Below are 24,954 nucleotides of genomic sequence, written 5' to 3' on the forward strand. Positions count from 1 at the left end.
AGTTTAGTTTCCATCTGTTTTTTTGCAGAGCCTGGACCTTTTCAAAAGCAGTGCTGATGTGCTGTAGGGAATTAGTTGAGTTCTTTGTGGTAGCAGAAGGTTAAGAGTTCAACATCCCAGGTTTTGTTAGCCACAGAACTATGGAGAACAAATTCCCAGTTGCATAGCTTAAAGGTGTAGGTGGAGATTACTGGAAAGAGACCTGCTCTCCCCGCACCTTAATTTTATTCAAGATGCACAGAATGAGAGAGCAGAAGAGAAGAAATGCCTGCATTTGATACACATTCTCAGCAGCTGCTTCATCTCCCCGTGTCTGGCTGTGTAATCTCACTCTCAGGAGCTTTCTGCATGAGGAACAGCTGGGCACTGCKGAGCACAGGAGAAATGATCCCATCTCAGCAGCCTTTGAGACAGCCCAAGCTGCAGCTGGGCCCATGGGGAAATGAAAAGTCTGCGTGTTAGTGAGACTCTGTGATTTCACTGAGTTGCTCTGCTGTCTGTAGGGTCTGAATTCGTACTTGGATCCTCTCTTTCCTTACCAATGCTTCCTTGAGCTGAAACTGTGCAAGGGAATCCCTGAGCTTTGCACATGCAGTTTTGAAATGCTTAAACCCATCTGCAGCCCCTGGACAGAGTGTTGAGTCCAGTGGGGCTTCTGCCCTGTATAGCTGGGACAGGCTGTGTGATGAGCACAGAAGAGAATTCCAAGGAAATGGGACTTTGACTTTACTCAAGGGTTTAAGGTTATCCACAGTTTTTAATTTTCTGGTTTGGGTTTTGTTTGTCTTTTACRAACCTGGAAAGCAGGCAGCTCAGCTCTTTGGGGAAATGAGACAGGGGATAAGCATTCCCCTTCCATCCWCTTTCCAGCATTTTTTCCCTTGCTGTGCCAGATGCAGCAACTTCCCATTCCAGAGAGAGATGTATTGGCAACCTCATCCTTATTTTGTTCTGGTGACTAGATTAACATAGTCATTGCTCTCCACCAATCTTACTGTATTTACTGAGCTTTCTGCAAAGAATGAGTTAAATATGTATGGGTTGAATATATTCTGTTACAACTCATGTTCTGTCTTGACCTTCTTGGCTTCACATATTTTCCCCTTTTAAAGTTACTAGCTGTATCTGAGATCTTAACATCAGTGGGCCTTTTTGGGAAATAAATATTAATGAGATGGCTGCTGATAGCATTGTGTGGGTAGAAACAAATGCTTTTATAATAAATGGAATTTAATATTAATTGAGTGGTTTGGAGTTAAAGCAGGATATAAAGTGACAAGCTCGTGGCACAGCAAAGTGCCCTTTGCAGGAATCCAATTAAAAGAGTGAGCAGCAAATTCTAAGCAAACTTGCTATAATCACACRGGGGCAATACAAGAGTGGAGCATAATTTGGAGCCTGGGACCTGTCCCCTTGAATGTCTCATAATTTCCATGAATCAACATTTAGCTACTATGTGGTGCCAAGTTTGCATTATTCGGCTTTTTCCTGGCAATGCTGCATCCCATTGCTCCAGTCAAACTAGAGGTAGAGGGTTTTTGCAACCAAAGGACACACCAATTAATGCACTGTTCCACTGCATGTCTGTCAGAGAAAAGCAACTCATTTGTTAGCCTGCTGAAATTACTTTGCACTGAAAATCTTCTGCTGATGTTACAGGCTTTTGCCTGATCGTTTGAAGCTGTTACCTTTGCCATTTCCCCAGTGAGAATGATCTGGAGTTGTCCCTTTCCAAAYTGCAGTGTTTGTTCATGATTTGCAAAAATAGATTTGCCAAGATGTGTTGTAGATAAATAGCTAAATCCTGCCTCAATAAACCAAGTTGTCAGAGATATATCTCATGTTAGAAGGAGTGATATAAAGTGTTCATTGGGTCTGAATTGTTCAAAAATAGTTTCTCTAAATATTATGTATTGTTTTCATCTGGCAGATGGAGTTGCAGAAGCTGCTATAGCACGAGTTTGTGGCATTTCAGACAACCTGGGTATTGTGTGAAATTGGCTTAGCAAGCTTCTAAAAGGAGGGTGCAGAATGTAAAGTGAGGGTGTAGGAGTGATAGCTGGGGCAGTGCTTCCAGGCTGATAGAGAAGCATGTGGAAAAAAAAACACCCAACAAGGAGCAAGTCAATTTATCCATTCTGTCAAAATGGCTAYGATCAGCCAGGAGGCAAATGAATAAACGGATCAACAAGTATTTCACACTTGTGTGTTCTCAACAGGAAATCACAGATCTGAAACCAAATGTCTGGGACAAAACTACCAGAAATAGTGGCAAAATACTCTGCTGTTTAGTCTGCATTTTAAACATTTTTAGCTCACAAAAGTCCTTGAATTAAAGCACTAGAATAAAGCAGAAACTTGTTACAAAAACTTGTTACTACAGTTCCCAGATATGAGCAGAGATGGAAATATTTGGGGTGGGTGTAACTGCAGGACCTCAGTCCCCACTGCAATCTCCCTTTGCTGCATGCCTGGATGTGTCTGTGTGGCCGTGGTGAAGGCTCCTGTTCCTTTCTGCTCCTGAGCTCACGGTCTGATGGCAGCCAAAGCACCACCAAAGATCACATCAGAACAAGGAAATGAAATGCATGAATACAGCAGGAGGAAAATGGATGTGGATTGCTAGAGGTGCCAGGGCTGAACAGCTCACCTGGGAGCAGACATCTACGTTCCTCCAGGACACTTTGTCTGCCAGAACGGCCACGGCCCTTCATGAGCTTCAAAAAATAGAAMTGCAGAGCCAAGAGCTTGTGTTTAATTACATGTCTGCTTCTGAGCAAGTGCCTCATGCATCCAGGCACATTTCTTCATACATTAAGAAGCATTCAGATGTTTTTTCCTAATATGTGAACTGCAGTTCTTGTGGGCTTTTTTTCTCCTTTTCCCCAGTCCCACATTTATCAACTTAATAAAAGGTAGGTATAAGCTTTAGAAGTAGTGCAAATAACAAGAATGGTCCATAAATAGAAAATATATTAAACTGTATCTGGTGTTAAGGGCTCTAACAATTAACATAGGTTGACTGAATTCTCCTGTTTTACTTATCTGCAATGAACTTTTGTCTTGAATCAAAATGTTCTGCTCCTGTGATTAGTAGYTGTTTCTACACAGTGATTAAGACAACAGGAAGACAATGTTTCATTTGCCTGTGTGTATGCTCAGTGCAAAAGAATTTGTCCTGAGAATGAAAGCAGTTTCTAGTTTTCTGTTTCAAATTTTCAAAATAATTTCAACTGATTTTTTAAATGCAAAATCTTTCTATGTCTGTTGCTTTATGATTTTTCAGTTCTTGACTCTTTTATGTAATTAGAAGCCTGCTAATAGACATTGTGGTAACTTTTCTGATATACCTCATAGTTTGAATATTTTTTGTGTAATAAATACKTATTTCCTTGGCACTAAAAGAAGATTTGAATGGGTTATAAGCCTGAAATTTTCAATATGTCCTTTTCTTAATAAATATTTAGAAAACAGAACTCTTCCTCTCTTCATTTCATGCACTGTCAGTATAATCCTTTTAGTCCCCTCTGCCTCATGGTCTAGTGGATTCTACCTCTGTTACTTGCTTATAATATTTCTAGAATTTTTCTTACAGCTGATTTGGTCTGTGGAGATGGTAGTTTAAAAAATACATGGTTTTTGTTTCCTGTGCTTCTTTATTATGCCTATGTATGCTTAATGCTGCTGTCTGCTTTTTTGGTATTAATAAGATTTTTCTTGCAGTTTAATTAGCTTGGGATTTTGTTTATGTAGTTGCTGTTGTTGAAGCTATTTATTTCATAGAAACATTCTCACAGAAAATAAAGCAATTTAATGCAAATGCTACTGGAAGGGTCCTGCTGATGTGGAGACTTTTCAGTGTGATGCATTAATTGACGTGGGTCTGYGGTGGCTGGCAAAGGGAGCCCAGTGGGGATGTTCACACCACGCTGGCTGCCTGATTTAACCACAAACCACTTCAGCAAACACAACWGTGCAGCACAGCTCTGTTAGTGCAGGGCTGTGCCCGAGTTGGAAGCCCAGCAGACAAGGAAGGAGTGCTGGAGCAGTCCAAGCTCTGAGCACCTGTGTGTGTCCCTGGCATCGCTGAGAGGTCCGTGGGTCTGGCTCGTGCTAGGTGAAGATGTATTCCTCCTACTGCAGCACAATGCACAGCATGGTAATTCTCAGTGGTCTGGTTGAGAGGCTGGCAGTGTRTTGTCCCGATATTTGCGTTTCCTTGTCACATTTGTTAACCTTTGAATGCAAGAAACTCATTAAAGCAATTCCTCAGACACGCACACTCCAGGCTTCCCCAGAGCTCTCGAGGCAGGCCCAGATTAGCATCAGCGACAGCAAGAAGCAAATCTCCAAATGGGTTGATTGATAGCGAGATTAATGATCCTCAAGATTTCTGTCCAGGTTTATTATTGGGAGCCTTACAAATCTTTGCTTTCAGGGAGATGGGTGGGGAGGAAGGACCAGCTGGCTGCCACCCAGTCTGTCTATATTAGCGTGATGAGGTGATGGACGTAGCCCTGTTAGAGCACCACCATTAAGTAGTGTATTTTCAGMGTTCCTATTATCTCCCAGGTACTAAATGATTTGCTCCTCTGCTCTTGGTGCCAGCTGCTCTTTTCTTTTCCTTTGTGCTGTGCTTCCAAAGGTGCAATGCCATTTCTAAGTGTGTTTTAAACAGAGTTAACATAGAGATCATGCAATTTTTAAATAGCTATTTCCTGTTGAAGTGGCCAGTGAAAAAAAGCCCATCCCCCAAATATTCAGTGATTAAAAGAGAAAGAAAATAACCACTCTTTCAATATTTGTCTTGGCCCCAAAYAAGCTACACATGAATTATGTCCAGCAGTGTTGGGAATTCTTCCTAGTTCTCCCATGCAGCTTTAGTCCAGGTGCACRTGGACACATGTGTTGAGAAAGATGAAGCTTCCCACTGAGTATTTCGTTACATTTAACAAACTGGCATTTCTGCCTGAAGATGGGCAGGGCCATCAAACCTGAGGAACAAACTGTGCCTAAATTTTTAGAAGATTTTTGTGTTAGATTCCAGGCTGTTGCTCAGGGTACCTGAAATATCTGTCAGTTGAATGTCCTGATGTCCCATTCAGAGGAAGGAAAGAATATTTTTTATAAAGGCAGTAACAGTGCTCTTCTGTTTTGAGAGTAATTAGGTGGGAGTAATTAGGGACATTTATGTGAATATCCCAAAGAGCATCTGCTCTCCTCTCCTAGGTTGGATCCTCTCTGTTTTGGTTTTCTTATAACACTGTTTCCAATCCAGAGGAATTACAYTTTGTGTTTAAAATTACCTGAATTTTAAACTCCCAGTGTGTCACCATGTTTTTACTCATTCTTTTCCTAAGGTTCGTCATTCCAAAGGCAGTTCATATCCTGAACTGATAATATCAAGAATGCCAAATTTGGAGGTGCTACTAAAAGCTCCTCTCCAGTAAGAGGCAATCCTCATTGATTACTGTGGCTCTTGTGGTCATGGAACAGCTCTATATTTAATCCAGCTTTCTTTTGTGAGAAAGTTTTGAAGCTCCTTTTTAATATTACATGATGTTTTGGCATTGGAAGTACACGTTTTGTAGGAAGTGCCTGAGGTATTATTTGATTGGAAAAGGCATGTCTTTGTTTTCCTCTGTGTTTTCTAGCCTTTGTTATGAATGATGCATTACATAAAAAGTTGATTTAGGGAGAAGAAAATGAATATGTCTTTCCTTTGGTTTTTAAAGCCATGCCTAATTTTTTAACCATTTTAAGATACCACTAGAGATATGTCTACCCTATTTTTGCCTGAAGACATTAAAGTTTTGASTGGTAACATATATAACCAAGGAGCTTGTTCTCTTGCAGTACGAAATACTGATGAGTAAACTCATTCAGTCATCTGTAAAATTGCTGAGTGCATCCAAGACAGCTGTTGTGAGTATTGATTAAAGCAGGAGGGGAAGGTCTGGTGCCTCTGGCCCTGTCAGAGGTCACCAGGAGAGTAATTAGCTACCAAGTGTCACAGGGCCAAGTGTCATCACAAATAAGGTTTCACCACCGCCTTTGCTGTTCTCCAGGGACACCAGGATGATGGGACAAGGAAGCGTGGAAAACGTTTGTGCTGAGTTAAACTGAGACTTATCCACTTGTGATTTGCAATTAAAGAGCTTTCTAAGTGCATTTYTGCACTGGCCACCTGGGTGCTCTCTGGTTGCCCAGCTGATGAAGGGGGAGGACTTGAAGGCAGCTCATCTGGGGGTGTTGTCATGTCTTAACTGTTTAATTATTTGAATAGCCTTCTAAAAATTATTCTGTCTCGTATGATTCCTGAGTCCAATACCGTATGTGATATAAATGGGTGTCTGGGCTCTGGTGCAGGACAGGATCTCAGAGGATTGGGAGAAGAGGATTTTTAATTTTGTGGAGAGCTGTGTAGTCAGCTGGCAAATTTAGGCCATAAATATTAAATTAGCTTTCGTTCTGTGTCAGAAATCCCTAGTCTTGTTTGCAGATTAGTTTTTCAGCTGGACAATTTTACTAGTGGTGTGTTCTTCAGCACAAATACTGTCTCCAAGTTTTGTCCACCTTCTTCTTTTTTTTTCATCTGCCATTTCTCAGCCTTTTTCCTGTCTTTATTTCCTTATGATACTGCAGAATGTTGTGGTTGGACTGGTGATTAGCATTTGGAGCCTTTTGTGGAACTGTGTGGGTGTGGGATAATGTGAAAAAGCACTTCTCCTTGCCCAAAGGAAGTCCCCTGAAAGGGACAGTCTACTTTGTCACCTTTCTGTCTAGAATAACATGCCAAGGGCTTGGCATACCATGCACTAATGAAACCTACCCACGTACCATCCAGACCTCTCCAGGTACCATATCTGTGTGACACTTCACTGCTCAAGAAGATTCCGGGCAGAAATTGCTTTGTGGAGAGAAGGCAAATGGTCTTTAGGAGGGATCTGCTGGAAAAAAAAAGCATTCTTGTAGGGAAATTTCCCTCCTTTATCAGCTTTCCTTTATTCTCCTGGTTTTTATGCATTCCTGCTTTGTTCRTCCTCCCAGCTCCAGTTTGGTCAGYATTCACTCCTTTACTGCTCCAGCATGGCACAGGTTCTTTTATAACTTGGCTTTTGAATTCTGGTCATTAAGTGTTAAGACCTGGGAAGGAAAATAATTGTAGAAAATTAGGGCAATATAATCCATTTTCTGGCCAAAAAAGGAGTGAAATGCGGATGCCCCTCTGATACAATGAATGTAATATCACTGCTCCATGCTGATCACTTATTCATATTCATAAGATCAGCTTTTTTCGTGTGGTTTTCTCTCCTCTTTTTCTTTTTAACGCTTGAGTCAGTTTTATTGCTCATAAAAATCAGTGACTGATGACCCCAGCTAGAGCAGTGCAGACTGCAGACAGCTGTTGTCCAGGCTCCCATCCACTGCTCTGCTGGTGACAYGGTCATGATTTGCAGCACTTCTGTTGTTCCGAAGTCTGTGCTCTTTTCTGAGGAGTCATTGCCAATTCTGACAGTGACAAATGCTTGCCAAGGAATAGTGAAGCTAGTTTAAAGTGCAGAGCCATGTGTTACTAGTACACTTGACTGCATACATACTCTGTTTTTGGTGCCAGCAGAAACCAGTCTTAATTGTGTCTCCTGAAAAAMATGCAAAACAGTTCAACGGGAATCTGAAGCAGCTTTTCTTCTRTTGAAAGTGAGAATGAATGTACGGAGGTAGTGAAAAGGGGATCGTTTCCTGTCTTTGCATCCTTGTTTGGGAGTTGCTTGCAGACACCCCCGTGATGGAGGAGCATGGACAATGAATGCCTGTATCCAGGTTGCACTTGATAAAGACAGAGCCATGTCTTGTGCAGCCTGGTTTACAGGTCCCTTACAGATCCTGGTCTGACTCGTATTCCATCTTTCCTGTTCTTCCCAGCAGCTAAAAACTGTGTAAAAGTAGGATGCAGGGACTATTGACTTCTTTGTTATAAAAATGTATGTTCTGCAGAAGCTCAGTCTGTGGGAGGAAAGGTGCCTGAAGGACAAGATTTGCCCTGCTCTGACAGTAGTAAATAGGCCTTCAGGACCCTTTCAAGCCATCTGCCCCTGAACTGGTCATGCTTTAGCAGGTAATGACCCAGAGCCTAGAGCTCCTCGATGCTTTTMCACAAATAATGTAACATAAATCTGGCTGGCCTTGGAGAGGGAATACACACTGCTCCAGCCAACGTCACCACCTGGAAGAAGGACCAGTGAACAAGGAGCAATGAATGTGCTGGTTGCTTCAGCGTGAGGCAGGGCATGGCTCCTGGGTGTCCCCAGAATGGGAAATGTTCCCCTTTGGTTTTTCCTGTGTTCAGCCACTGCCAGGAGCTGCAGAGGCATTGCTCGTCCCTCACCATTATCGTGGCTCCTCCTTTCCCTGCCCCGGCTGCTCCAGAGCTCACAGATCCTGCCTGTCATCACACATCAGGGGATGCTGCCCGTGCTGGAGCCAGAGTGGAGGAGTAAAGGCCARGCAGTGCCCTTGGAGCAATTCCCAGCGCTCCCATCAGCTGCAGCCGAGCTGTGCTTCTATTCGAGCCAGTATCCACACAAAAATAAAATGCATCCATGCTTTCAGGCCATTATGTGAGCAAATTCTCCCTCTTGCTTTTAGAGGAGTATAAAGGAGAAGCTGCTTGAGCTTTAGTAACTAATAACCAAGGAAACCTGTTTAGAGTGTCAAAAATCTCMCAAGGCATCTCTTCTTGTACAGAAGTTAATCTGGTATTTTGCTCAGCAGAGATGGAACAGGCATTTAACCCAGCTAATCAGCCATCTCTTGGCATATTTTTATGCTTTCATCTTATTACTGAGGTGGGGCTGCTCTGGACTTTTCATCCTGTTAGTTCACATCAGTAACTCACAGCCAGTATCTCTCCAAAAAGATTCTAGGCAGARGGATACTCTCCCTCACATTGTCTTTGCATTCCAGACCCTTCCTCTGCTTCCATCTCTGGGGAGATGCTAATCTTGCAGTGTTTTACTTCTGCATTTCTGTCCATATGTGACAACTGTGTGTCTGATCACCACAATCTCACACAGTTATTGTACCCCAGGGAAAGGGAGCCACAAAAACATATGGGGCTAGAGAAAACGGTGTGCTTCACTGCTCACGGGCACATTTCAGAGACAATGGACTCATTGGTATTTCACAGAAAAGATGTGGCTCCCCAAAATCKTTTGGAAGTGAAATCAAGGTTGTGWTTTGCTTTTCCTCAACCAGTGTTGYGGAAATACAGTAATTATCCTAAAATTAGTGTTTCACATGTTAAGATTTTAATAATCATTTACACCATGACAAATCTCAGTTGTGCATTCATAAGGACTGCTTCTATTGGGCAAAAAGCCTGATATCTTTTTCTGCTGACAGTACTGGTTTCCTGAGCAAATGGGCACAGGTGCAAACACCTGCCCGTTTATACACACTGGGGTTAAAAGTTACAGACTGAAGTGCTCATGTGAAAATAGGTGTAGATTTTCACCTTGTGTAGCCCTGCATTCACTCCCTTCTCTCCCCTCTCTGGTGGCTCRGAACAAGCAATTTCCTGCTCTCATCCTTTTCTTTATCCAGCCCTCCTCACATACACACTCAGATTTACTGCAGCCTCTTGTAGCCTTAGCAACTGCTGCTGCTTAAGGTTTGTGTCTGGAGGAAAAGGTAATGGGTAGGGGAAGTGCCAAGGGATAGAAAGGAGCATCCTAAACAGGGGGAGAAGGCAGATGCTGAATTGTCTGAAATGCCTCTCAGTAGCCTTGATGGCAGCTATCAGTATTTATTACTACAAACCAGACATGAGTTTCCAGAAGGCTCTTCTTGGGGCCAGGTGTTTCCTCACTCAGGAAAAATGGACATTATCCAAACTGGAGTCATCTGCCTGGCACCCCGAGATGTGTGTTCCCTGCTGRAGCTGCACAGAGGAAAGATGCAAGAGTGGGAAACAGACCCAGTAAGCAGAATTTGCTGGMAAATTCATCCAGCGAGTTTGTTAAACCCATAAAAGATCTTTTAAAGATCTGAGACATGGAAGGAGTCACCAGGACAGGGGTGTGATGGCCTGTGTGCAGCAAGCCCAGCTGTAAAGGCTAAACTTAGAATATTTACAGCTATCATGAGCAACTGGAGAAAAAAAAAGAATTTGAGAGGCATGTCTTCACCTAACATGCCAGTATCCAGTATTGTAAAGTGACAAAAGTGCTGCATTATGCATGTATTTKCACTAGACAAGATTTGTGACTTTAGTCAAAGTCTACAGTGTCTGCCTTTGCAAAACAGCTGTAGACAGTTTTCCAGGACTAAATTGCAGGATTTTTAATGACATTAATGATTRTAACAAACTTTACTATGTGAAATATTCATTTAATACATTTTTAATCCAAGATTGTGCTCAGTAGAGTTGCACTGGGCTGAGTGTTCAGCTATTGCCATCACGGGCCTTAAAATGTTGCACAATGTGATTCTCTGACACAATTACATGTTTTCAGGCTATTAAGAAAAAGCCATCTTATGACAGTGTATAAAACCATAATGCCAGCCTCTCAGACTATAAAATWACAAATTAACAAAAATAATTGCTTTTCTTCAATATCATAAGCTTAAAAAATCCTGTAAATCCCTGCATAAAGGTCTGTCTTTTTATCWAACACCTTTTTAAGGCCTTCATTACCAGGAGAAGCCATTCAAGGATTTCTGTAGTATTGACTCAAGGGAAAGAGCCCCAAATACATCAAAATCAGGAACATTTTGCCTGTTTCATATTCATAGTTTCTTCTTTATGTGTGACTGATTTATTCTGCTGCGTGCCCCCAGGGTGTGCATTGTCCAAAATAAAGGCTGCCAAAAAAAAATGAGAACAGGGACCAAGTGGTGAGGCGGGGGGAGTTCAACCCATGTTTTTAAATGCTGTGAGACTATTGCACATCTTGCATCCTCATGTGTGAATTCACCTTATGGTGTTTCTTAACAAAAGTATACTCACTAAATAAATAACTTCAGCAGAATGCAAGCCATCATGCCTGAAAATAGAAAGCTGCTCCCAGACAGTGACTCCKTGCTGTGAAATCCACTCTCTCCTGCTTCTGTGTTGTCTTAAGTTGTTCTTGTGCTGCCMTAGCTTGTTCTTGCATTAAAAAGCACTGTGCCCGGGCAGTAGAAAGTGCAGATGCATGGAAAGCCAGTGCCCGTGATAATTTTAGATCCTGATTTCGCTAAACAGAGTGGTTTGGTTTTCAGTGACTTTTTTTCCCTCTGGCATGTGTGGATGCTGGAAACAAAGGGAACACGAATGACTTTGCCGGAGTGCGGGGCGGCTCTGCACAGAGAGCACAATGCCCGAGTCGGGGAGCAGCAAACTGCAGGAACTGCAAGGCAGCAGCTCAGAAGCCACATGTGCAAATATAATTGAGCAAGGGAACCAGCAAACTGACACAGGCACAGCTCACCACGCCCCCACAAACTTTGCCCAGGTGTTGAGGAGCAGTTGAAGGATGCCAGTGAGGGGGATCTTTCTGCAGTGGGGAGCTATTGTTTAGCGCCCCGACAGATGAGAGCAGACCCTTCCACTGCCACAATAGCTGCTCACACCAAGCAAGACTCATTAAATATTCAGTTCCAGCCTCAAGCAGCTCATTAAGTCAGCAATGAGCAGTGACGCTGGTGTTGGAAAACCCTGCCTCAGTTAACATCACCATGCAGAGTCTCCCTGGATCTCTTGATGTTATTCTGCTCAGTACCTTTTCTGTGATGACCAGCTTGTGCTCTCTGCTTTGCATTAAATACAGGTAAAAAAGAGTCAGGTGGATTTAAGTTCTGTTCTTTATAGGCCTTTTCTGAGAGGCATCCTGGGGCCCATGAGAAGTGTCTATTGGATTTTTCTGTAMCAGCATATGTAATACAAGTTTGCAGGAGGAGGATGGGATGACGGTTATGTGGCTTTAGTGTTAAAAAGCAAACAAACAAAAAAAAACCTAATGTTTGAAGGTTAACTTTCATATCAGAACATCATGATATGCAGCAGTTACAGATGCTATATTACTGTCTGCTGGTTGGTAGACAGCAGAAACTTTTACAGTAAGTGTATTTTCCCTGGATATGCGAGTGTCTTAGGTGGATTTGGGCTTGAATTGTATGCTGAATGTGTTTCTTGTGTGCAGAGTTTCTTTCTGAATGATGTTTTTGAAACCTGTTTTGCAGCCACTAACTTTTATGAGTATAATTTCATATTCAGTAGTACTTAGCAATAATATAKAGAGGCATTTATGATGGGTGGATGTCAGATGTCAATGAATTAGAGCGCACCAGAATCTGGAATAAGAATTGTCATTGTAGAAAACACACATATGTTTTCATGTATCGATGTTCAAAAACTGTAACATCTGAAAGCGTGGAACAGAAATGGAGAAACAAAACGTGCAAAAGTTTTTGTCTGTTTTTTTTCAAAGAGCAGTTTTTCAGACCCTGAAATTTTTTTTTGTTGTTTTTTTCTTTAACAGAAAGTGTTTTCAGACTGCTCATTTCTATGTGGAGGACAGCAGTTCCCCCCGTGTGGTCCCCAATGAAAGTATTCCCATTATACCTATTCCAGGTAAGACAAGCTTAATCTCCTGTGTTTGTACTGCTTGGAGTCTGGTTTAATTACATTAAGAAGAGAAGGTTATGCTTGTGATAAATCTTGGGGTTTTGGTGGAAACTTCTTGTATCGGTGCTGCTTCATTTAATTTAATGTGTTTTGTAATGGGGCTCCGAGTGCCAGTGCTGTATTTTTCCACGGGCACCTCTCCCACTTTGTTTTAATAGAAATTTCAGAATAACCTTTGCAAAATGTCAAAAACATGAGTAACAAGTCTTGAAAACACTGAGGCATTGCATCCAGGGTGAAACCAGCTGCTCAATCAGGGCAGGTTGCAGAGGAGGGATATTCAGCTCCACTGCTCTCTCGAGACTGGGGGCCTTGCCCCCTCTTTCACTGTGTGTAGAGGTGGAGTCTGAGCTCTCAGAAAGGACAGTGAGACACAGGGATAGGCAAACAATGTCAAGTAAAGTCCAAAGCCATCTGTTAATTCAGTATTAATAAAGTTACCAAAGGTCAAATTCTCCTCTCAGCTATACTGAGATATAGCTATATCGCTGTAGAGCTATTCTGAGATCCAGCTATGCTCAGCTGGAAGCAGAATCTAGTGCTATTCTCTCTTCATAAGGYATTTCTGCTGGGAATTAAGTGCAGGATGCAGCTGCCTTGAAGCTGTGATGACAGAGAGCAGTTTGGTGTTACCGTGGCCTTTGCAGCCGCTGCCTTGTTTGAWGACAGTCAGTCTCACAGGCAAATTAAGATACCAGAAAATATTGTATTGACCTCAGTCTGTCCAAGGCTTGTACTTGTTGCTTGAAGGTGTTTTAAGTTTCCTTGTCATATTCTGTATTTGTGTTGCTGATCTGGGATTCAATCTGCAGCTAATTAGGTTCATTTTACCAAAAAACATTCAGAGCCTTTTCTGAGACACTGAAGAAACTTGCTTCCTGGAAAAGTGAAAGAGTCCAGTTATATTTTCCTTTATTTTATTCAGCAGACAAGTGTGACTTATTTCTAGAAAGAGTCTTTCAAAGTACCCATGGGAACTAGTAGGAAAGGTCAGCTATTACATTCCTGCAGAAAGCGTTAGGCAGTTTGCCTTGCAGTCAGATGCTGTGCCACTGAAAATAAAGAAAATGTGCTATTGTCCCCTCTCYTTTCTGTTGGAGACTAAAATGCGTGTCCTGGCCACTTCATGTCCTTAGCAAGGAGTCATCCTTCTCCTTTAGGGTAACAGGAGGTGACAGGTTTTAATTTTAGACCACTGGTGATTAGTTTTCACAGAAGTACTTGAATAGCTGTAGAACTACATTGTTCCTGCACTGAAATCAAGAGGAACAAATGCTGTTGGAGCTGCTTGTGGCAGTCAGTTCAATGGTTCCACCATGCCTGCTCTCCTGTGGGACATCCTTGGAGCTTGTGGGGAAGGGGARGCTGGGCTAAGCTGGACTCTGCACTGCATTGTCAAAACCCAGGGGATTATGACTACATGGCACTGGGAGAGATAAATTCACCCTTCAGAGAGAAGCCTCTTTGGCCAATGTGTAGAATTTTTACTGTAATTGAGACAATTTTTTCTTTGATGCAAGAAAGCAGCAGAAAGCTCTGTCTTCTCATRCTGCAGTGTGTGTTGTTGAGACAGCAGTTCTCTGTTGCACAGAGATGTTTTGATGGTCAGTCCATTAAGATGAAGTGCATTCCTGTGAATTGTAGTGGGAGCTGAAGAAGTTCCATGAAAACCATGCAGGCAGCTGGTCCTGTCAGAGCAGCACAGAGCAGTGCTTCTCTGGCACACAGCACAAAGTGACTGGGAACAGAACCTTGTCTTTTGGGGACACTTCCCRTGACTGGGGTAGGCCAGGCTGTGAGACCACAGCAGCTTTGTAAGGGACATGATGCTGCTGTCAGTGCAGTGCTCACTGTGGTGTGCTCGGACTCAGTAATGCTGAGCAAGAGCTGCTCACCCCTGATAAGGGGCACTGCAGGTGAAGGCACCCCCGAGCAAATGCTGCAGGACACCTTGAGCAGCTTTGTAGTTAAAAATCTGCTAGGATTGCTGATGAGCCTTAAGGCACATCAATAAYAGAGAGGTTCAGTCTGGTTGGATGCAAAGGTGAATCCAACCCTTGAATTCCCAATCTAATGATAACATTTTGTGGATATAATGGGCATATAAACACTGGCATGCAGATATCCAAATGGAGGGGCCTTAATCTGAAGCTGAATCAGGCCCAGAAAATCTTAAGAGAGAGTGAACTGGTGAATTTGAAGAGCTTGACACTGACATTAAAGCTATTTAGGCCACCAAAAGCCAAATCACCCTCTGGAAGTGCCTCACTCTGTGTACATTACCTATTACCTGTMCAGGGATAATAGTTAATACATGGATACTTTCAGACATAACGAGACTCAAGTTAGTAGAGAAAAATTCCAGCTATGATGGCTTTTTCCAAAGACAGGAGATACTGCCTTGAAAGATCTTGATGCTCTGAGGCACTTTCCTTGTTTGGAGATGTAGAAGAGGGCTGTTTCCCCCATATACCTGTTGCTAGATGACAGTCTTCCCTGACGTCAGCTGCTGCTCCCACATAGACAGCCCACTGAAATGCCTTAAGAACATGAAATGACAAAATTCTCCTTTGAACTGATGGCAGCTGATGAAATGATAAGCCTATGAACTTTTCCTCTGGAAGCTGCCGCAGGGTGTGAGAAAGTCCTACTTGCCATGTTGATACTRGGAGCAAAATGTAAGTGGCATTTTCACAGAAACAAGTTTTTTAAGTAACCTTGTTGTGTTGTGAAACCTCATCCTTACAAGAGGAACTTGACTAGATCCCTGTGGGACCCTTCCCCTACCTCCTACAGTTCAGTGGACTGACTTCCACTCTCGGTTAAGAGCAGGCAGCCACGCTGATGACAATTCAGAGCAGTGTGGCTGAGGATGTTCAGCAGGTTTGCTCATCTACAGAACACACTGAGCTGCTGGGCAGAGGGAATCGAGCAGGTTTGGGTTGGCTGGTCCTGGCCCAGGTGTGGGTGGCTCTGCCAGGTGTCTGGGAGCCAGGCATGGCAAGGTCCTCACACAGCTCAAAGTTTCAGAAGAGCTGGTGTCTCTGTGTGCCACTGCTCTGTTCCTTGATGTGTTGGCACAAAGGTAGTGTTTGTGTTTATTTCTGCACTATGTCCTGCTCTTATTTATGTAAAACCTCTGTTTTCTCAGGTCCATGAGCTCTAAATCAGTCTGCCAGCTACCTGCTATAGCACATAGTACAACTTTTCAGGTGTGAAATCAAAAAAAAATCTTCTTGCGAAGGAATTATTTTACCCATTTTCTGTTTCACTTCCCTTGGCATACGTCCTTAATTATTGTGCATGGAGCCACATCACCCATAGGTGTGTGCCTATCTGTGCAAATTCTCTCTGAGATCCAAATCATTATCATTATTCATAATTATCTGCACTGCTTGATCTAGAGAAGCACAGGACAAAGGAGTTATCATTAACTGAGTCACCCACTGGATATTACATCTGAGAGATAAATCTCAACTCACATAAGCCTTGCACCTGACAGTAATGCATCTGTAATCAATGGCAGATTCCTGAAAATTCCCCTGCCATCCTGCCCAACAAATTTATTTCTCTGTATCTTCTCTCTTTGCCTCCACACACGCAAACTAATTTTGCCACATCCACATTATCTTTGCCTGGATCTCTTCACTAAAACATTTGGTCTTGGCAAGATCTTGCTCAGCAAACCTGCTTGTGCTTCTGTTTGTGTCAAAGTTTTCCTGCTYCTGGGTGGAGCATTTTTCTAAATCTTGCTGTGAGTTTACTGGTTCCTTGCCCAGTTCATGGGCACAATGGATGCTGTGGCACTGAAGTCAATAGAACTTGTGGTGAGATCAGTACAGAGGCAGCTGAGACTTGTCCTGATGGGAAAGCTCAAAACTCTGTGTAGTTTGGACCACAGTCCAGAGAAGCACAGATCATAAAGAACAAAACAGCTGGCCAATGCAGCTGATTCATTTACCATATTTTTTCCAGAAGTATTTCACCTCTTATATTTTTAGTACAAGTAAAATTTCGCAGAGGTAATGCCAATTATTTCAGCTGTGTCTAGACTACGAGACTAAGAAGCACTTCCCAGTTGTCAGATCACCATATGCTCACTTTAAGGTTTAAATGACAGTAAATTATTTTTTCACTAGTCCTGGAGTTTATTAATAATGTATTTTAAATAACTAGTGGCAGAATCTGATGGAGAAACMCTCTTATGCTTCTTCAAGAATGTCTCGGTGTGGGTACACAAGCCCAGGAAACAGAGGAATAGCCATGAAAAGATGCTTTGCCCACCTCATGCAGCCACACCAGGATGTGAAGGCCAGGGCACCCATGACCCTCTTTCATTTGCCTCTGTCTCCTCATGGTTACAAGGAGTCCCATCATGGATCCATCTYGTTAATTCTCAGCTCTTCAATAACCTGAATACTGCCTTGAACTGTCCCTGACAAATGTCAGTGGTCAGACTTGAAGTGTTTTTTACAGGCTCAGCTGCTGTGTTCTGGTAGCATCCACCCTCTGACAAACTGCTGCTATTAGAGACAGTAACAAGTATCTCATTTGACAAGGAAACTGCAGGTTCCCTACACAGCCTTGATACCTTACTGTGTTCTGCTAAGGTGTGGCTCCCTCAAGTTGCATCCCCAGAGCTGAAGAGCCAAGTCCAGGACACGTCTGTGGCCGTGACAGTGACAGTGCACTGAGCACAGTGAGCCCTGTGAGGCACAGGATCTGCACTAACTGCAGCCAGAGCTTCTTTCTCAAGGGCATGAAGCTCTTCACTGAGCACAGAGGTGGTGCTCTTCAGCTGTTTAAGACTTTATTTCTGCTCTCTGCTCCCTGTGGATTTATGTTCCAGCACCATATTGTGAATTGTACCTATCTTCAGCTTCAATTAAATTCATGAACGCAATATTGCAAACACAGCCATCCTCTGAAGCCAAGAAAATATCAAGGTATTTTAGAGAACATCCACCTTCCTTTTACTCTGGTACCAACCCAGCTCCTGCACTACACTGAAGAACTTACAGTATGATGTGATATCTAGTCATAGCACTTCCAGTGAAGGCTTCAGGAGCTGGCTACATCAGAAAAGAATCTGTATTTTTTGTGGTGGCCTTATGAAATGCAGATAGATCCTTTTCTGAAAGCTCCTAGACTGGGACCTGAGGATAGAAATGTGTGAGATTAAAATTGTGTTCCTTAGCTGGCAATACCAAATAAGGTCATGTTTGATGTCTGGGCTAATGTAAAAATCACATTATTTCATTCTCTTGGACTGAAATTGTCTTTTTGCTTAAAGGGAAGTATATTGCTATTACATTTATAATTAATGAWAACCTAATCTAAGATTTGTACAAGCAGATTTAAACTGAGCTCTTATTTTGACACATATAAAATTTTATCATTAACATCTTTATATTCCTGACTGACACATGGTTAATAGCATTGTAGTAGATTAAGTCTTGAGGCAAGAGAGATGAATGTAGCTACAGAATTACACAGGTGATTTTTCATATTCTGCTTTTTCAWGTGTCTCCGCTTTATCAGAAACCTGCCCTTGTGTTCATTTGACTTGATTATAACAAATAGATAGCAATTATCTTGGTGRAAGGACTCCTGTTTTTCTTTCAGCATGCCCATCTTTCCAGGACTTTCAAAGGTATTCAAAGTGTTTTCCATGCCTTTTCACTTTGAAAAGTAGTTTTTATTAAAAATAGTTCTTCACAAACACATGATTACAAAAAAAGGGAGCATTAATGAGGAATAGTGCCCCTAGTAATCAACTCTTAATGATTTTTTATTCACCCTAATTTATTTTAATTTATAATTCATCTTAGTTATTGAGGTCAGTGGCTTCAGGAGAATGCCAGCCTTAAGAGATCTTCAGCAGGTATTTTGATGTCCTAGAATGAAACCTAYTATTTCCTTTATAGTATTTATAGAGATATGATCTCCACAGAAGGCCTTCTCAATACTAAAGTGTTTTAATGACTCTGCTTTATCGTGAATTAATTGATACTCATSTTATACAAATAAAACTGTTCTTATATTTCTGGCAATTTTTAATACAGCAAGCAATTCAATCAGTCAGAAAGATTAATTATTCCAATGGAAACACAATGGCTTCAGTTGCATTCTTATTTTAAATAGTTATACAATGAAAGCCAGTATACTTCAGAATTAAAGGCTCTGACAATATAAATGTGTATAATTCAAATGGATTAAATCTAAAATGGTTTGAAGAAAGCTGAGCACCGCCCTGTTTTACATGTGGAATTACTTGCAGGGTCCAGCTTTGCGTGACTTAGGGCAGGAGCTGGCTATGTCTGTCTGCTCAGACATTTCAGATTCAATCTGTGCCAAARTTTGAGCAGCAGTGAAGTTTCTGGCCCTTGTAAGCACATGCATTTTGGAGTGGACGCTCAGTCTGTAGGTTTATATAGTTTTGTCTAAGCTTTTCTCTGGAGGTGGACACTTGACCTTAGTGGAATTGATGGGGGTGTTTTTTAATAACCTCTACTGGGGCAGAATTTTGCCCAAGGCTGTTCATCCTTGCAGTATTCCATATGATCAGAGACAATATCACACTCCWCATGGTTACTCTTTCTGCCATAGCTCTGCAGCTTTCACTCTGGTGTGATTTGTAGTTTATGCAATGGCTGTTAGACTCCATTTTAAGTGAAAATGCATCCTAAATGTTGATGCTAGGTATTCCAGCTACTTGCAGAATTCTTCCATTCCTCTTTGTAAAAAATGATAAAACCTGTGAAACTTCACTGAATGTGGTTTACAATTAAAAAATACCTTTAAAAAAATCCTGTGCTTGCATTCAATGTTCTCTCCAGCAATGGARAGTAAGAGAGTGAAAGATGAAACAGCATCCCGGGGTTGAATGTTGCTGAGAACAGAAAGTTTGTTTGCTGTGGATATGGGAAACCATTTTTCAGATACGTTATCTTTCAGTGACTTAGGTGGTCAAATCCAGGCCTGTTACAATCTACTGGTAGATATTTTGGGAAGACTTTTTTGCAGAAAATGAGAACTGGAAGGATACACTGTTGAGAATGGATTCTCAAGGATTAATGTCCCTAACCATGTCACTGGTTTAATGATYATCATAAGCCAAGTTAGGTTTGTGCTGCCTTCAGAAAGAGAAGTTTCCCTGTCACTTCACTATTCTTCATCCTAAYGAGCAGGATCAACCCATCTACTCCACTGATAACTAATTCTTCCCCTTCCCCACAAATCAATTAATCCTTTCTTACAGTCATCAGCCAGATCAGCAGGCGGATTCAGCTCACTGCTCAGCCCCCCAGGCAGGGAGGGGGCAGTGGGAGAGTCCCCATGTCCTTTGGCTGAAGGCAGCTGTGAAGAGCACACTGAGAATTGATGGAGCTGCTCCTGGGATGTGGGGATGGCACAGAGCAGTGGGGGGCTGCTGGGGAAGCAGATGGACCAAGGCACGTGACAGCCACAGCACATGGATCCAGGTGGCTTTGGAAATGAGAGACTGAAGTGCAGGGACTCACAAACCAACATAAGCTTTCACATTAAGAGTGAGGCAGAAAATGCAGGGAGTGTATTGGATTTAGGAGGCTGGTTAAGGTAAGAGCTGAAAAACAGAAAGCATTTAAAGACAGAGTGAAAGACATGGAGAATATTCTTACCAAGACTATTTCAAGTGTCAAACATCTGGTCTTCAGAAACACCAAAACTCCAAACTAAATAAAGGTATTATGAGGAAGCACTTTGGTTTTGACCTCCTGGATTAAATCCTGACCCAAACCCATCCATTCCAATACAATGCCACTARACTATCCAGTGAGCTCTCAGGCTATAAATGAATCAAAATGAATCYGAGACCCTATTATGTGGAAATGTCATTTCTGATAGGATATCCTATTTTTCTTTTGAAATTGGCCCCTATTGCTGTAACATTACAAAGGCAGCTTATTAARTGGGAGCTATGGGAAAATCCTTCCTGGTAGGATTACTAATTATCCCAACTTAAAATGTAACCCTGTTCGAACTTTATTGCTTCTATACGCTTTGGGCTTCTTTTGAAGGTGGCTGTTTTATGAAGGAATGTATTAAGTATTCTGCATTGGCAATTACCATTTCTTTAAAAAGGAGGTGTTAGTGAAGGTTTTCCTCTACAGTCATTTTTTTTTAACAAACGTGACTTTCTTCTTGGCCTTGTCTCTTTGTGGCAAGAAATGAACTGCTTTATGCTCTCCTTTGGGTTTATTTGATATTCCTCTCAGGTGCTTGGCTTGGGCCAGCAAGCCTAGATGGAAACTCCACCAATATGTTTAATATTTAGCACAGAAATTAAACATACCCCCTGCCACGTGTYAGCTTCAGTAGTATCTGATTATAAAAAATATTACTAAAATATTGTCCATCTAAGCATACTTCTTTTTCTGTATTWCACAAAGCGTTAGTACATTATTGTRGTGCCAGATTCAGCTCATATTTCATAGTGAAGTAAATCCAGAATCAYTTTATTGACACTGATAAAACAGATGGCTAAACCCAAGCTAGACAGAAATGTAATTACRTCTGCAGTGTTAGAGGTGAAGGTGTGTTATTAAAACATCTCCCTCTTCTTTTTGAATAATGGGTAGCCCTTGCAAAATGTAAGGAGYATACTGACAATATCAAATGTCATTCCAACTTCTTGATGGGAAAAAAGTATATGGTGCAAAAGGGAATATGCACAGAACGATRGAGAGCTGCTAATTAGCCATTATAGGATTCTATTAATCTCGTCAATCGACTAAAAGAATTACAGTCATTGAAGTCTATTTGCTTTAAGATGGAAAGAAGGCTTAACCAAAGCCTTAGGGCTGACGACAGCTAGAGGAAAAGCAGATTCTGTGCATCTAGCTGCATGTGCTGGTTTTCCTGGAGAAGGTCACAGCCATCKCCAGATAACGTCAGCTCACACCGTCCCAGAGTGTTGAGGGTGTTGGCACACATTTTACCAGAGGCCTGGCAAGCTGTCCATGGCTACGCGTGCTCAGATCCAGCTAAAGTAATTTGTGTTCCTGGGTGGGAGTTTGGAAGAGAAGGTCATGAATAGAAAAATTGTGGCCCAGATTGCTTCAGCATTTTCCTGGTTCACTGGTTGATGTGATAGACTCCATCTCCAGTACAGCTGCTTTCCTGTGGGGCAGGGTGGGTGTGCAGGGAGGAGCAGCCACATCCTTCCCCACTGCAGGCTGTGCATCCCCTCAGGGCTGTGCCTGTCCCACTCACAGGCCATGGTGGACCATGTTAGCACACCAGTTTGAAAGCTGAAAACTTTAAACCATTTTTGAAGTTTCTAATGCTCCTGGTTCTGATTTTCCAAATGTGTAATAATTGCATTTGTTCCGACGTGGTTTTCCTGAGTTCATGGGCAACTTCATTTCCCTCTCACCCAGTGAGCTCATATGTCAACAATACTTCCTATTTAATTATTTAATGTGTAACTGTTACCCATGTTATCAAATAGGGTGAGAAACTGCATTGGGTTAAGGCTTCTGGAGGGAATTAGGATGAAAATGCAGAAGAGGAAAAAGGGAGGAGAAAMACTAAAGGACAGTTAACAAAAGAGAGGTGAAGTAGCAGTGGCTGTAAAGGTGGATACATACTGCCACCATGCAGTGATGATGATAAAAAGAAAACTAACCACACTTTGCCATGGATTTCTGGTGCAGACCCATCCTTGAAATTGGTGGGAATTCAATGAACTGGAGAGCATGTTATCTCTAATGCATTTTTTGGCTCACAGATCACAATTAAAATGAAATTCTGCCTTCTGCAAAATTAACTTGGACACCCTGGTCTGCTGCAGGCAGTCCTTGATCTTGGTTGGTCTCAGCTGAGCTAAAACTGTGCGAAGGAAAAACAGATGATAACTAAGGAACTTTTCTTGCAGACTATATGCAATTGCTATCGTAGCATAAGTATTTTCAAGGAAATCTAGGATGTATGGGTTACTTTTCAGAAGAGGAAATATTGTTTTGCAGGTTCTTGCTGTTCCTATAGATCATTCCATTCCAATGTCTTGGCTGTGAAAATATTGATACAAATGTTGTTATGAAATGATTATATTCCCAATATTACATAGAATAAATGTTATCACTTAAATATTTTTAAATGCCAGCATTTCTGCAGGCTGCAGCTTTTTGCTAAGAAGAGCATACACTTGTCAAATGTTTTGAATTCTGTATTATTCAGTAAATGAGCATGTGGTTAATTAAAGTAGCATTGCTATACTGTGAGGTGACCAGATTGCAAACATATCTTTAACAATTGGCCCTTGTAAATAAAGAGAAGAGAGCTGATTGAGATCTGAAAATGTCAATAGATGCAAAAAGCCACCTTACAGTGTTACCTTATAAAATAAAAAGAGAGAAATAATGACATGGTCAATATTAACTGCCATCAGCTGGAAAGAAATCAGATTGTCAGGGATCTATAAAATTCTTGCCAAAGTAGAACCTCATTTACACATACAGATCTTCATACCCTTTGCTAAGAAAAGCGTGTGTGACAGCTTAGAGGTTTTAGCTGCCAAAGATCTTTCACTCTGAATGCAGTAAATGTCACATCTATTTATTTATCGTTAAATTTTGCTAAGTATCTGTAGAAATATTTGGATTTTTTCTATCATAATGTAGATGTTTAAAAGGAAAAGAATCCAGATTATAATGCAGCTGTAGCACCAAACCATATGGCTGCTAAATGGGAGTAAAAATACACCACTGAATTACTAGGAGTAAACATAAACTAGATGCTATCTTCAGAAGAATATTAAATGGAATATATAAATACAGGGTATTGCCATAAAATCATGCAATCAGACAATAGTAGCCATCAGGCAATAGATTATTTCACATGCTGAAAGTAGTCACAGTTGTTWAGCAATTTGCATTTTCTAAATGCCAGACTGAAAATATTAACTGGTGAATCTTGGCAAGCACAGTTTTTCTACCAACTGCAGTGATGGTTATAACAATATCCAGGCCTTTTTGAGAGAGACAGGGGAATAAGGCAGCCATCCTACACCCCAGGTTCATCAGAATCTGCCTGGAGTCCAAGGTGCTGGAAACAATCTCACTTGTCTTCAATTCGAGTCTTCAACTTCTTTCTTGTAGGAAGAGGTCTAAGGGATTTATTGGGTGAGCTTGCACAGCGCTGAGCAAGAGCAAATGGTCCAGTGGAATACATATTCAGTGTTRTGAATAATGTCTGGCATGAGAGAGAACTCAAATTAACATGGCTGTTGTGTTTGCCTGCTCTTTTGCTCAGAAGCTGTTTCAAAAGTCCATTTGGACTCTACATCATTGTGTGAAAAGGAGAAAGTTAAGAACTAATAATCAAGGCCTGTGTGCTCAGTTTGGTAAAACCTACTGGGAGTAATAGTCAACTGTATTTTCACATTTGGGGTCTCTTCTGTTCTCTTTATATAATGTGGAAGGAGAGGAGGCCTCTTCATCCCATCCACAGCCATCTTCAAACTGAGCAAGAGCTAAATGAYCCTTGAGCTTCAATTGGATTGGTAAATTAGCATCCCAGGGAACAGGCGCTCAGTATTTACAACTGTAGTGCTTAAAATTGGAAATACAATGAAATGTTTACCTCAAAACTGGCCAGATTTATCAGGATTTCTTATTACTGCATATTGAACTAGCTCTGCCCTGGGAACTCAGATCTAAACGATATCGAGTGAAGACTTCCTCTCCTGAAGTTTTATGTGTGAGACAAAGAGCAATTCTGAATATCTCTTTCTTTTTCCCACAGATGATATGGAAGCAATTCCAGTCAAGCAGTTTGTTAAACACATCAGTGAGCTGTATTCTAAYAACCAGCATGGGTTCTCGGAAGACTTTGAGGTACGATTTAATGACCCACCAATAAAACATTGTTTTCCTAAAGTTAATTGTGTATTAATAATTGGGGACCATGTGACATCTGTGTGAGGCTGTCACATCAGGTAAATGCAGTGCTCAAATGTATCAGCACAGGATGATACCAATTTGCTACCAGCTATGAGCAATGTGAGACTGGGCATTTACAGATAATTCTTAACCACCACAGATTTGGTGCCTTCAAGGGGGAACCCTCGTAGGTTTTTATTAAACAGGAAAAGCTGCCTGCAAGGCCCCAGGAACAACATGAAGATACAAATAGTTATTTTTAATTCCGGGGCTTTCTTACAATTATTTTACTCTTCTTGGTCCAGAATTTACTCCTCCTAGTAGTCTGAAAAGCCACCTACTCCCTGAGTAGTCCAAAAG

At 41.6% G+C, this 24,954-nt stretch overlaps 1 protein-coding gene across 1 annotated transcript in view; it reads left to right on the forward strand.

The window, feature by feature from the left end:
• The window catches only part of LOC130578914 (receptor-type tyrosine-protein phosphatase gamma), a gene marked incomplete at its 5' end in the record, with an annotated part of 132,002 nt that overhangs the window by 79,033 nt on the left and 28,015 nt on the right, over window positions 1–24,954 (forward strand). Inside the window, 2 exons of the mRNA XM_057375317.1 lie at window positions 12,525–12,616; window positions 24,458–24,549. Of these exons, the coding sequence (XP_057231300.1) occupies window positions 12,525–12,616; window positions 24,458–24,549 (184 nt within the window). The remainder of the gene's footprint in view (window positions 1–12,524; window positions 12,617–24,457; window positions 24,550–24,954) is intronic.

Source organism: Malurus melanocephalus, unplaced genomic scaffold (genome assembly GCF_030028575.1).
Source record: "Malurus melanocephalus ecotype Western Australia unplaced genomic scaffold, MMel_1.1 scaffold_245, whole genome shotgun sequence".
Classification (NCBI taxonomy): Eukaryota; Metazoa; Chordata; class Aves; order Passeriformes; family Maluridae; genus Malurus; species Malurus melanocephalus.